The sequence below is a fragment of the Crocuta crocuta genome, unplaced genomic scaffold (assembly GCF_008692635.1).
Source record: "Crocuta crocuta isolate KB4526 unplaced genomic scaffold, BGI_CrCroc_1.0 scaffold1529, whole genome shotgun sequence".
Classification (NCBI taxonomy): Eukaryota; Metazoa; Chordata; class Mammalia; order Carnivora; family Hyaenidae; genus Crocuta; species Crocuta crocuta.
In genome coordinates this window covers 122,377-135,393 of record NW_027532160.1, presented here as the reverse complement: position 1 = coordinate 135,393, position 13,017 = coordinate 122,377, and the positions used below count along the sequence as shown (strand labels likewise).

The 13,017-nt window shown below is 42.6% G+C and overlaps 1 protein-coding gene across 1 annotated transcript in view; it reads left to right on the top strand.

Annotated features, from left to right (window-relative positions):
* BTK (Bruton tyrosine kinase) overlaps positions 1-12,973 on the top strand; it is a 31,996-nt gene extending 19,023 nt beyond the window's left edge. The window contains exons 6-19 of the mRNA XM_077776440.1: positions 1,692-1,841; positions 2,104-2,147; positions 3,065-3,252; positions 3,676-3,738; positions 4,325-4,379; positions 4,656-4,735; positions 4,898-5,025; positions 5,837-5,911; positions 6,390-6,561; positions 7,025-7,241; positions 8,508-8,572; positions 9,371-9,489; positions 10,018-10,175; positions 12,471-12,973. Of these exons, the coding sequence (XP_077632566.1) occupies positions 1,692-1,841; positions 2,104-2,147; positions 3,065-3,252; positions 3,676-3,738; positions 4,325-4,379; positions 4,656-4,735; positions 4,898-5,025; positions 5,837-5,911; positions 6,390-6,561; positions 7,025-7,241; positions 8,508-8,572; positions 9,371-9,489; positions 10,018-10,175; positions 12,471-12,542 (1,586 nt within the window). The 3' untranslated portion in view covers positions 12,543-12,973. The remainder of the gene's footprint in view (positions 1-1,691; positions 1,842-2,103; positions 2,148-3,064; positions 3,253-3,675; positions 3,739-4,324; positions 4,380-4,655; positions 4,736-4,897; positions 5,026-5,836; positions 5,912-6,389; positions 6,562-7,024; positions 7,242-8,507; positions 8,573-9,370; positions 9,490-10,017; positions 10,176-12,470) is intronic.
* Positions 12,974-13,017: the final 44 nt, after the last annotated feature.

Here is a 13,017-nt window from a genome sequence, read left to right as displayed (position 1 = left end):
TTTTTGTGCCAATACCATACTGTCTTGATGATGACAGCTTTGTAGTAGAGGCTAAAGTCTGGGATGGTGATGCCTCCCGTTTTGGTTTTCTTCTTCAATATTACTTTGGATATTCGGGGTCTTTTGTGGTTCCATACAAATTTTAGGATAGTTTGTTCTAGTTGAGAAGAATGCTGGTACAATTTTGATTGGGATTGCTTAAGAATTCTCTACAGACAATGCAACCCCTTAGATTCCACCTCCATCTGACTAGGTCCCACCACCCTGTACGTAGTATGATGGTGAAGGGGAGTGATGAGAAGGTAAAGGGTGAAGCTGTAGGCAGGGAACGGTGGTTAGTAGTCTTCCAATCCATGTTTAGAAAAGCATCAAAATAGTACTTAAAAAAAAAAACAGCACTTTTGTTAATTTGCCTGTGAAATGCACCTGACCCCCAGAAGCTTCTAGGCTTCTCTCAAAGTCTTAAGTGAATGGAGTGTGACTAGCAAGCTCTTAAGGACTTGAGCTGGTCGCTCCAGAGGAAAACTTTGCCTTTTTAAAAAATTTTTAATGTTTATTTATTTTTGAGACAGAGAGAGACAGAGCATGAGTGGGAGAGGTGCAGAGAGGGAGGAAGACACAGAATCCAAAGCAGTTTCCAGGCTCTGAGCTGTCAGCACAGAGCCCAACGCGGGGCTCAAACTTGTCGACTGCAAGATCATGACCTGAGCCAAAGTCGGACGCTCAATTGACTGAGCCATCCAGGCGTTCCCACCTTGTTTTTATCTTTTAAAGAAAAGTTATGTGGACTTCTCCTTAGCAGTAAAGGCTGAGATGTGTAGGTCCTCAAATGTGCATGTTCTTAGACCAGCTGATCTCTTTTTGTCCCAATGTTAGTTATTGTCAATTATTTCAGTTGTCTTTGCTCTGTTATCTGACAACTCGATCCGAAGATGACTTGTCTAATTGACTTCATGCTCAGGTTCTCGAGATGCTACAGTATTGAAAACAGTAATACCAATTCCTCCTATCTGCAAACCATTCTATCCTCTGCAAAGTACTTTGGCTTCTGGGAGGTCTTTTGAGCCTCATGACTCTGTGAAGGAAATGGAGGTGTTGTGTTTATCTCCCACAATGAGTTCAACCCACCGCGGAGGCCCTACAAAGACTGAAACCATGTTTATTCTAGAGGCAGAATCGCTTCATTTACTCCTGAGCTCCATTATATTGACTATTTTATGAACACAGAAAGCCTGATGCAGATATTCTCACTAAGGCAGATATCTTAATCTCACAAAACTATCACTCAGGTAGCTGGGACATTGGCATATTGAGACTGGAGTGAGTTTGGCATCGGGATATTGTTTCCGGTATCTGGAAAAGAACACCATAATCAACATTTTGCCTTATAGGAAGATTGTAGTGGTTACTGGGAAAACAGAGAACTTTTTTTTTTTTTTTTTTTTTTTTTTTGGGTCNCTCTGGAGACATAAAATATTCTTACCACAGTAGTCAGGAGATAGTCATCATGACAGACCACTGAAGAGAACTACACAAGAACTCTCCAGGGCCAGAGATATGAGCCAACTGGTTCTGAGGAAGGGGCAGTTATTTGAAGCTCACCACTAACCTTAGTCAAAGAGGAAAACATGCTAATGGTGGATTCTTCAGAATGTCAGATATGATCTCTTTGTCTCTCTCTCCCATTACAGTAATCCGGTACAACAGTGATCTGGTACAGAAATACCATCCTTGCTTCTGGATCGATGGGCAGTATCTCTGCTGCTCTCAGACAGCCAAAAATGCTATGGGCTGCCAAATTTTGGAGAACAGGAATGGAAGTAAGAGATTTAATCAATATAATTTCTCCCTTTTTTGACCCTATCCACCACCCTTTCAAGGGGCTGTCAAACCCAGGTTTGTACATTTTGCCCACTGCACAAAGGGGCTTGGGAGAGGGGATTAGCGGGGGCTGAAATCCTGCTGGCACTCTGCTTTTGAAGCTGTGCAACCTGGTACAGGGCTGTATGCACTTAGACTTTTCGTAACTTTCCTAAAGGCACTGTATACAAAAGCTAAGTCCCTGATCAAATCTGTCCCTGGGCCCTTTCCTCTGCTGCATTNGAAAAACGAAAAAGCCCCTTCCTCCCACACCTGAGGAAGACCAGGTATACAGGGAAATTGGTGCCGCTACTGCTTAAATGGAAATGTACAGAGGCACCTGGGTGGCTCAGTTGTTAGAGCATGTGACTCTTGATCTTGGGGTCGTTAGTTTGAGCCCCATGTTAGGCATAGAGATTAATTTAAAAATAAAATTAAAAATAAAAATAAATTTAAAAAAAAGAACCTTAGTCACACCCTGAAAGCACACCAGTCTTAGAATTCCCAGAGAACTTAGTAATGTTAATTGGTGTTCTTGAGGAAACATGGGATTTGTCCTAATTAGGACTTCCTATTCAGTGGTAAGATAGAGAGCTGCTGCAAAGCTCTTGGCAACGATTTAATCCAATCACCTGTTTAAAACAAAACAAATCTTGATATTTTTAAATGAAAAATATTTTCAAACATAAAGTTGTAAGAATTTCAAAGTGGACACCTGTACACCCAATACTTGATCCTACCACTGATATGTTATTATTGATTTTTTNCTGTCATAATTTTTAAGGAAGCAGGGCAGGAGTTGTTATGATCATTTTACAAACAAGGAAACTAAGATTCGGAGTCACTTAGTAGATCCATGTACTAGTTTAGTGCCAATGTTTACAGATCATGGCTGTTCATGGTTTTTGTCTGGGAAGTTGTAAAAATACTGGTGCCTGGGTCCTATCCCCAGAGATTTTGACACCATTGATATAGGAAACAGCCTGGGATTATTAGTCACCCTCTAGATAATTCTGATGTGCACTCCAGGCTGAGAACCCAGCATAGGTACTTGAAAACTGGTTGAATAAATGCTGAATAAACCTTTTTCAGATTCCTGATTTAGGGACTGGTGTCTCTAGTAAGCCAGAGAGTTGGGGGAGAAGAGCAGTGGAGAGGGCTTGATATCTAACCAAATTCCCCTACTCCCCCCCCCACTACACAGATCTTGAAAAAGCCTCTGCCCCCTGAGCCAACAGCAGCACCTGCCTCTACAAGTGAGATGAAAAAGGTTGTAGCCCTTTATGATTATATGCCAATGAATGCAAATGATCTACAGCTACGAAAGGGTGATGAATATTTTATTTTGGAGGAGAGCAATTTACCCTGGTGGAGAGCACGGGATAAAAATGGGTGAGTCCACTCCAGCCCTTCTGGAGCCTTGTGCCCACCTTCCCCACATAAGTGCAAAGTCTTGCAGCATGATTCCCTTGTTTTGGTAACCCAATCAGAAATTGTTCTTCCCACACCAAAGTGACTATGCTGTCCCGCGAAGCACTTCCCAGAGTGCAGCTCTACTTGTGGCCAACTCTCTGAGCCTGTAAGATCTGGCCCATATATTTTCATGTGCATATAACCAGCACTGCTTATGCAGAGGCTACACGCTTCACTGGCCTACCTATGCATCAGTGATATGATCCTCTTTGAGGGAGGGGTATGGTTTATATACCTCCATTTGAGATGGGTTCTGAGCCCAGGGACACAGGCATATGAATCTGTATCCACTCCCCCAGGGTGGGAAGTGCTGGATGATCTACCACACTGTCTCCCCTACAGGCAGGAAGGCTACATCCCTAGTAACTATGTCACTGAAGCAGAAGACTCCATAGAAATGTATGAGTGAGTATGCTTGTGTTCCCAGCACACAGTCTTCCCAGATGAATGGAATATAGTGTATACGTTCTTAAACTTTCAATAATTTTTTTAATTTCAAGATACTTATTAAAGACATTGCCAACTGGGTCAAATGATGCCACCACCCTAATTCAGTGGGTATGTCTTACCCTCACCCCAAACACCCTTTGCTTATGAGAGCTGGAGAGGTCATCACACAGCCCCACCCACCTAAATTCAGAAGAACCACTCAAAGAAAAGGACTTGACAGCTTGATAGGAAACATTTGAAAGGATGAAAATGTCAAACTTCTGTCATTGTCCTTTCTCCCTAAGCATGGAAATGGATTGTCCTTGAATGCCTTGTTCCTAATCTCTTCCCTAAACCCCTCTGCCTTTTGTTCTATACTCTTCATTTCCAACCAGTCTTTGGGAAAGGGATGCAGTGTGCTATGCACATGATAGGTACTCAATAAATAGGAGTTTAGTGAACTGACTGAACCACTGGCACAGACAAGCTGTGGAAGGCACTCTTAACCTCTAAACTGCTAACACTGTGGCCTAAGAGCTGCTGAAGCTTTCTCCCTTTACAGGTGGTATTCTAAACACATGACTCGGAGTCAAGCTGAGCAACTGCTAAAGCAAGAGGTAAGTGTGTGACCACAAGCAAATGGCATTCTCCTTGCACAACAAGTGAGGGCTTGCTTTTATCTGTCACCTCAAGGCAAGGCAGTGTTAAGGCTGTCATTTTATTGGGGTGGGTCTCAATTACACTTTTCAGAATCAAAAGCAATGAGGTTGCAGGTCAAACGTGGAACATGGCAGTAAAATTAAGGCTTAAATTTTCTCTCAGGTTTGGGCAGGTGGGATGCAGGTGTGAGCACCATTTCCTCCTTAAAGTCAGCTTTTTTTTCATTGTTTCAGGGGAAAGAAGGAGGTTTCATTGTCAGAGACTCCAGCAAAGCAGGAAAATATACTGTATCTGTGTTTGCTAAATCTACAGGGTGAGCATTACTGTTCCAAGGCCCTGGGGACAAAGGGCAGAGGTGCTTTAATAGTGTGCCCCTCCTACCTGTGTTTCTTAAACTAAAAATTCACTTCACTTTACTTCTTGGGTCCTACTGACCCTTGTTCCCAAGTTGCTGACTCAGCATCCACTTCCTTAGGGACCCTCAAGGGGTGATACGCCATTATGTTGTGTGTTCTACACCTCAGAGCCAGTATTACCTGGCTGAGAAGCACCTTTTCAGCACCATCCCTGAGCTTATTAACTACCATCAGCATAACTCTGCAGGTGAGTATCAGGGGTACCAGAGAAGAAAGATGTGACAAGAACCAGCAGAAGCAATTCGGGACAAGGTGGTGAAGGGAAGAAAAGGCCTCACCAGGCAGTTCAAATTAGTGGTGAAAGAAAACCCTTATGATGCTGGGTAGAGGTCAAGTAAAGTGGTGGTCAAAGGCAGACTTTACACCCAGTATGGACTGACTTCTTATTTGGTGACTGATGCTCAGTGCTAAAGAAAGACATAGAATATACTGGTAACTAATAAATAAGCAACTATTCATTGAGTTCTTATTGTGTCCTCAGCAGTTTTCTTGGTACTGGAGGAGAACACAGTAAAGTTATTAGTCAAGATCCTTGCCCTCAAAGAACATACAGGTTAGAAAATATCAGAAGGCAGTTTCTAAGTCTGGTAGACATTTGAAAAAACTGGGAGATTTGGTGAGGACATGAATACATTGAGAAGACTTGCTGCTGTCTGCTACCCCCATGCAAGGCAGTGTCAAGGCCGTCATTTTATGGAGTCCCATAAAACACTTTTCAGTATCAAAAGCAGAAGTAGGATGTGAGCTAAGCCTGGGCTGGGAAGTGGGGATATATTTAGTTGGGGAGTGTAGTTCAATTAGTATTTCTCTCTCTCTTTTTTCTTTGAAAATCCTTTTGTGAGAAGAGAAACTTCCAGAAAAAGTTGAGTTCATGGAGATCTTCTGGGATTCAAAATGTACCAGAAAGATGAATATCAGAAGTGTGAAGCTTTAAGCAAGGGTGTGTACGACATTCTCCTACACTGCACCAGCAACATGACTCTTTCTGTATGTTTCAGGGCTCATATCTAGGCTCAAATACCCAGTGTCTCAACAAAACAAGAATGCACCTTCCACTGCAGGCCTGGGCTACGGTAACTATTTATTTCTCTAGGGTAGGGTGGACTGGCCAGTTTGCAAGGACCACCTTTGGCAGACCCAATTAGTCCTTGCAGCACACTGTTCTGCACCAGCAACCTCAAGGAAGATTCAGACAAAACCAAATACGTTATTTAATAATTTGTCTCCTCCTGGTGGCTCCTACTGGGACTGCAGAAACATAGATTAATAGAGGGATTATTTTTTAATTGTGGTTAAAGAACGTAATCATAAAGGACTTTTAACAGATTGTTTAGTTTCTCCTTCTTTTATGGCTGACTTTCACCTAAAATTCCAATTCCTCCAACCACGAACCACCTTGTCCCTGAGATTTTCCGGAGCAAAGAGATTAGTACTCCTGAGCATTTCCTTTTTACACTTGCCTATTTCTTCCCCTAGTAGAGATTCTTATCTATTCCAGGAATTATACATACATGACTCCCAAAGAATCATATCAAGGCTTTGTTATTATAGGATCATGGGAAATCGATCCAAAGGACCTGACCTTCTTGAAGGAGCTGGGGACTGGACAATTTGGGGTAGTGAAGTATGGGAAGTGGAGAGGCCAGTATGACGTGGCCATCAAGATGATCAAAGAAGGCTCCATGTCCGAGGATGAGTTCATTGAAGAAGCCAAAGTCATGATGTGAGTTATAGCCCAAAACTCAACCCTCAATCTAGTTGCTGGAGTCTAGGAATTACCAGGACAGTTTCCACTGTGGCTTAAGGTGACTTAGAGTGGGAAATAATCATTTCTTTATTTTAGATATTGGTTGATAGTAGTGTTGATTACGTGGGTATACCATCTCAGTAGGATTTGGGGATAAATGTGAAAAATGAGACCTTCAAAAGGAACACTGATTCTAATTACCCTTATTTTTCAGTCAGCACTGGGCTTATTTTCTGTTCTATTGGTGGGCTCCAAATCCCTCTCCACTCTCACATATTAGGCACATTTGGGGCTTAGGGTGGGAAGGGGGAAACTCAACTTGTTATCATGGTCCCTTATTTGATACTCTACTTCCAGTCCAACCCTTTTCCTCTCCAGCCCCTTTCTGATTAGTATGCAGAGCTAGAAAGGGAGGACTGGTTTGTTGCCTCTCCTGTAGGAATCTTTCCCATGAGAAGCTGGTACAGTTGTACGGTGTCTGCACCAAGCAGCGCCCTATCTTCATCATCACTGAGTACATGGCCAATGGCTGCCTCCTGAGCTACCTGAGGGAAATGCGCCACCGCCTCCAGACTCAGCAGCTTCTGGAGATGTGCAAGGATGTCTGTGAAGCCATGGAATACCTGGAGTCAAAGCAATTCCTTCACCGAGACCTGGTAGGACCTCAGAAAGATTGGCCTGGGAACAAGGACTGAGGGGGTGGAAGTAGCAGAGGAAGATATATATTACATGGATGAGAAGGGTTACTGGAATCATCATTTCGTTTTATGTAGAAAGTATTAAGAGTTAGGTGAGCCTATGCCCCAGTGGTCAAGCAGTCAAGGATCTCTAGCTCTAACACCACAAGTTCTGCTACAGTGGTAGCTAGAGCAGTCACTCACTCCCAGCCCCCTACCACAGCAAGTAAAAATGGTGGGGTCCTTTAGGACAGAAGGGCAACCCTGCTTCCCATTGGGGCTGTTCCTGGCACAGAGCCGTCATTTGGTTACATCAGAGTCATATATGGGGGGCCTATGGGTACATTTGTTCTTTTATAAAAAAAAAGTTGTGTATTGCTTAGCAAACACTTAAAAACACATTTTAAAAAAGCAACAAACTGAGAGCACCTGGGTAGCTCAGCGGGTTAAGTGTCTGACTCTTGATTTCAGCTCAGGTCATGATTTTACGGCTCAGGAGTTTGAATCCTGCATTGGGCTCTGTGCTGACTGTGGAGACTTTTTAAAATTCTCTCTCTCCCCCTCCTCTCTGCCCCTACCCTGCTTGAGCGCTCTCTCTCTCTCTCTCAAAATAAATCAATAAACTTTAAAAATTAATTAAAAATAAAAATTGAATGTCTAGCTTCTCTTGAAAATCTTGACCATCTTGAAACACCAGGCCCATTCTCACAGGCCATGCTAACAGTCAACTGGAGCTGAGGAACGGCTGCCTCCATCAGACCAACTGCATGCTCTGCATTTTCCTGCAATCTACCCTCCCCACTTAACTTTTTCACTTTGCCTGTGCCTGCTTGGCCTCTAGAGGCGTCAGTTTGTGCCCCTGCTTATTTCACAGAGGCCAAGGCTCAATTGTCTTAGTCCCACTGGCAGAAAAGCAAACCAAACAAACCAAACTTGCCTCCTGTTCTCCCTAATTCTCTCAGCACTTCAGTAGAGGAAGGGGTGTCTTGAAATCATCACTGTGAATGAAATCATTCTGCATGCCCTCAGTGCTTTACTTATGTCTAGGTAGCAGGTTGGTTTAGATGTAGTGGAAATGTATCCAAGTTTCTCAGTGGCAACAGCTGACTCCTGCTGGGTGGGAAAGTGTCTCTTGAGTGAAAGAGATGAGGGTTCCCTGGCTTCATTCCCCTGGCGGGCAGAAGCTTTGTGCTTTTTAACCTATGTGTCAGGGCCAGAGTCTCACTGGTAACTGTTGTACTACAGGCGGCCCGAAACTGTTTGGTAAATGATCAAGGAGTTGTTAAAGTATCTGACTTTGGCCTGTCCAGGTGAGTATGCCTTTTTCATCTTTCCCTCTACAAGTAAAAATAGGGGTGCCTGGGTGGCTCAGTTGTTCAAAGTGTCTGACTTCGGCTCAGGTCATGATCTTCCAGTTCGTGAATCCAAGCCCCTCATTGGGCTCTATGCTAACAGCTCAGAGCCTGGAGCCTGCTTCAGATTCTGTGTCTCCCTCTGTCTCTGCTTCTCTCTCTCTCTCTCAAGAAGAATAAATCTTAGAAAATTAAAAGTAAAAATAGCACAGCACAAACATGAGGTGGCATTATTGTTTTTCACCCTTTCCCTTTATTTTATCCCCCTCATTCTAGTCTTTTTTGCCTTCTTTCTGTTTCTTTTCTTTCTCTGAATTATTTAAGTCACTTATTTTGTGCTTTCATTTTATTGTAATATCCCTCTCCTCTCCTTTCTCGTTCCCTCTTTTTTAAAGCCAATTTCTCCAAATACGTGTTCTTGATCTGTTAATTCTGTTGTCTCTACTCCTGAGCCTCCTTCTTTCCCAGTCTAATTCCCATGGGCAACTGCAGAATAGAAGGAAGGAGAAAAGGCAAAGGAGGACAGAGAAGAAGAAGGGAGTATTATTTCACTTCATACTTGCCATAACCATATTGTTAATCAATAAAGCTAATTCAGATAAGAAAACAGGATTACATTAAAAATAGCTTTTTTTAAAAGATACTGGTTGGCCCATAGGCATGCATTTGTGCAGCTCATGTGACTGTGCCAAGAAATTTTAAGCACACGTCAAGCTCTTCACATCGTAACAGTAACAAGTCCTGAACCATTCACAGGTATGTCCTGGATGATGAATACACAAGCTCAGTAGGCTCCAAATTTCCAGTCCGGTGGTCTCCACCAGAAGTCCTTATGTATAGCAAGTTCAGCAGCAAATCTGACATCTGGGCTTTTGGTGAGTGGATAAAATTATACAGATTATACAGCTCAAAGGAAGGGGAAGCAGTGGGGAAATTGCCACTTTGTAACCTGCGCACAGAGGTTACTATTTTTTTGTTTTCGTTCTACCAGTCCTTAGAGACTGCTTACTATTGTCAGGCACCACAGGGGTTCCTGGGGCTCAAAAGAGTAAACTAGACATGATCCCTGCCTTCTTAGAACTTACAATACATTGAGAGGAACAAACAATTTATTCAGTATTCCACAGCATCTGAATACTGATTATGTACCAAGGGACTCTGCCAGATCCTATAATTACAAAAACAAATGAGATGCTGTCTCTCTCCTAGAAGAGCTAATAGTCCGGTACAATCCTGTTTACCCTCCAGTGTGGTCAGTACTATAGCAGAAGTTTGGACAAAATACAAAATTCACAGTGTGGGGAATCAGCTGCATCTAATATTTGACATTGATCTAGGAAGACTAGGATCCCATCTTTCTGAAGAGACTGAAAATCGACATAATACCTTTTTTCATTTTCTAGGAGTTTTGATGTGGGAAATTTACTCTCTGGGGAAGATGCCATATGAAAGATTTACTAACAGTGAAACGGCTGAACACATTACCCAAGGCCTACGTCTCTATAGACCTCATCTAGCTTCAGAGAGGGTATATAGCATCATGTACAGCTGCTGGCATGAGGTAAGTGTTTTATTGGGACCTCTTAAATGATTTCCTTGAGCTGTACTTTCCCATTTAGCCAGCCAGGCATCCAGTTCCCATGCTCCCTGGCCACGAGGCCACTGGGCACACACCGATAACAGCACACATCCTTGGACCCAGCCTGTACCCTAGTCCTTCAGTGGACAGAGGCTTTCCCAGGCTCATCCAGTTCTCTCTAGAGCATCATTAGCAGACTCCATTACTAACTCAGCTTTAGGAAAAGGGGATGTTGTGGGGCCATGTCACCTAGCATAAGCAGGCAGTTAACAGTACTCAGGCAAATGTATGGACACTTACAATGAAGAGAAAAGTCATTAAAATTTGTGTTGATTCCTTTGGAAGTCATTGCCTCTTTCTTCTACTTTACTAACTATGAAACTTTTCTGGCTGTGGTCCTAAATGTCATTTAAAAAAAAACTGAAAGGAACTAAAATAGGTAGCGATCATTTTTTAAATTTTATTTTTTAAATGTTTATTTAGTGCTTTTGAGAGAGAGAGAGAGAGAGAGAGAGAGAGAGAAAAGCAGGGGAGGGGCAGAGAGAGAGGGGGACAGAGGATCCAAAGCAGACTACTCCATGCTGACAGCAGAGAGACTGATGTGGGGCTTGAACTCATGAACCACTGACCTAAGCCAAAGATGACATTTAACTGACTGAGCCACCCAGGCATCCTGGTAGTGGTCATTTTTTTTTAAATATGGTGCTTAATGGGGTATGTGGGTAGAGGCGGTATTTTGCAAATAAGGAGCCTGTCCCGCTATTACTAAAATGTTTTTGCTGCTCTCACCTTGAGTTCTTTCAGAGGTACTTTCTCCATGTTTCAGTAGATCCTTGGAAACATTAATTTGGCACCCTACATGTCTAGTAGGAAATGAATGCTTGGCTTAGTTCTGTGCCACTAGAAACAAGGAAGGACAGTGTCCAACAAGCATATATGTGAATTGGGAGCCCTCTTGGTGGGGTGAAAAGTGGGTATCTAGAGCATAGCATGGTTCCCTTCCCTTCAACAAATTACTGAGGTCACAAAGGATGTGTGGAGAAAGGGACAACCATTTCCCTTCTCTCTCTTGTGCCATGCAGGATTAAGGGGGATTGACAATGCTCCCTCCCAATTAGGACATCCTCGCTCTGCTAGTTAACTGTTTCAGACAGGTGCTTTCTTCACAGCCTGTTTAAAGTATTACTCATGAGGGGCACCTGGGTGGCTCAATCAGTTAAGCCTCTGGCTCTTGATTTTGGCTCAGGTCATGATCTCATGGTTCCTGAGAGCAAGTCCCACATTGGGCTCTGCTCTGACAGCATGAAGCCTGCTTGGGATTCTCTCTCTCCCTCTTTCTGCTCACCTCCCCACCCCCACTCAGGCTCTCCCACTGTCTTTCTCTGTCTGTGTCAAAATAAATAATTAAACATTTAAAGAAAAGTAATACTCATGAAATTGGATGCATATCAGAATCCCTGGGGAACTCTTAAAGCTGCAAATGACTGGGCCTTACTTCCAGAGATTCCAATTAGATATGTCTAAAGCAGAACCCAGAAAAGTCTTTTNTTCTTTTTTTTTTTTTTTTTTTTTTTGCGAATAGTTTATTGTCAAGTTGGTTTCCATATTGTCCCAGGAAATTCTGATACTCAGATAGGTTTAAGAACCACTGATTCAAAAGAACAAGAAATTGATGACTTTTTGATTCTGATGGATTGAGAGCTTTCTGGCATGAATATGCCCTGAATCACAAAATATCTCAGGGGTTTATGGACCATGGAGGTCACAAAGGGTCTTAGTCTAAAGGCCAGACAGTGGTAATCAAAATGTCCAAGTGATGCAGCCCATGATCTTGAACTGCTAATTTCTTTGTAAAACTTTGGCTGTGGAATGATAGAAAGCGTATTTGAAAGCTTACAGTTTCAGTTCTGTCAAACATTTAAACTTGTTCAGTAGCCATTTTTCACTTCAGGATACACAATAAGGATGCATTGGTGTACAATTTTGTAATGAATTTACTATCACTTTAATCAGTGTCTGTGGGTTTAATTTGCAAATTGTCCCATCACATTAATAACCTGAGTTACTAAAGAGGAAAAGTGCACAAGGATGTTATGGAGCACTTCCATTTCTTTTCCTCTTTCTTTCTCTCATTCATTCTTTTGTGTGTGTAATTGACAGGGTATGCTACAGGGCATATCGTATACACTTAATAAACATTTGCTGCTTACGCAGTGCATTTCCATTGAATTGTGAATTCTAGCCCACTATTACACTCTACTTTTTCTTTGGTTTTAGAAAGCAGAGGAACGTCCTACTTTCAAAATTCTTCTGAGCAACATCCTAGATGTCATGGACGAAGAATCCTGAGCTCACCAATAAGCTTCTTGGTTCTATTCCTCTCCTCCACAAGCCCCAATTTCACTTCTGAGGAAATCCCAGGCTTGCTGGCATTGGAGCCTTTGTGCTCTTGCTGAATACACAAAGGTTCCCCTCTACATCTAAGAATGACACTCTTCTTTGATTCTCTGGAATAGTACCTTCTGAGCAAAAGCCAAAGAATTATTGTGCCTGTTATTGTCCTCAGAGAGAACAATTTCCAGGAGTATTAAGACAGGACTGAATTTGGGATGGAAGGTTTGGGGGACGGAGGGATGTAAATAGCCTGACAAGAGGTCCAACAGCTCTTTGGGTAGACATTAGAGCTTGGGGGGAGGGAGGCAGAATTTGGCAAGAATAAAACGGTGTCATTACAAATGGGAGGGCAGGGTGTTTTGATAAAATAAAATTACTGGAAAGCATGAAGTTTTCTTGCTATCTCAATTAATCTCACAACTTCCCTGAA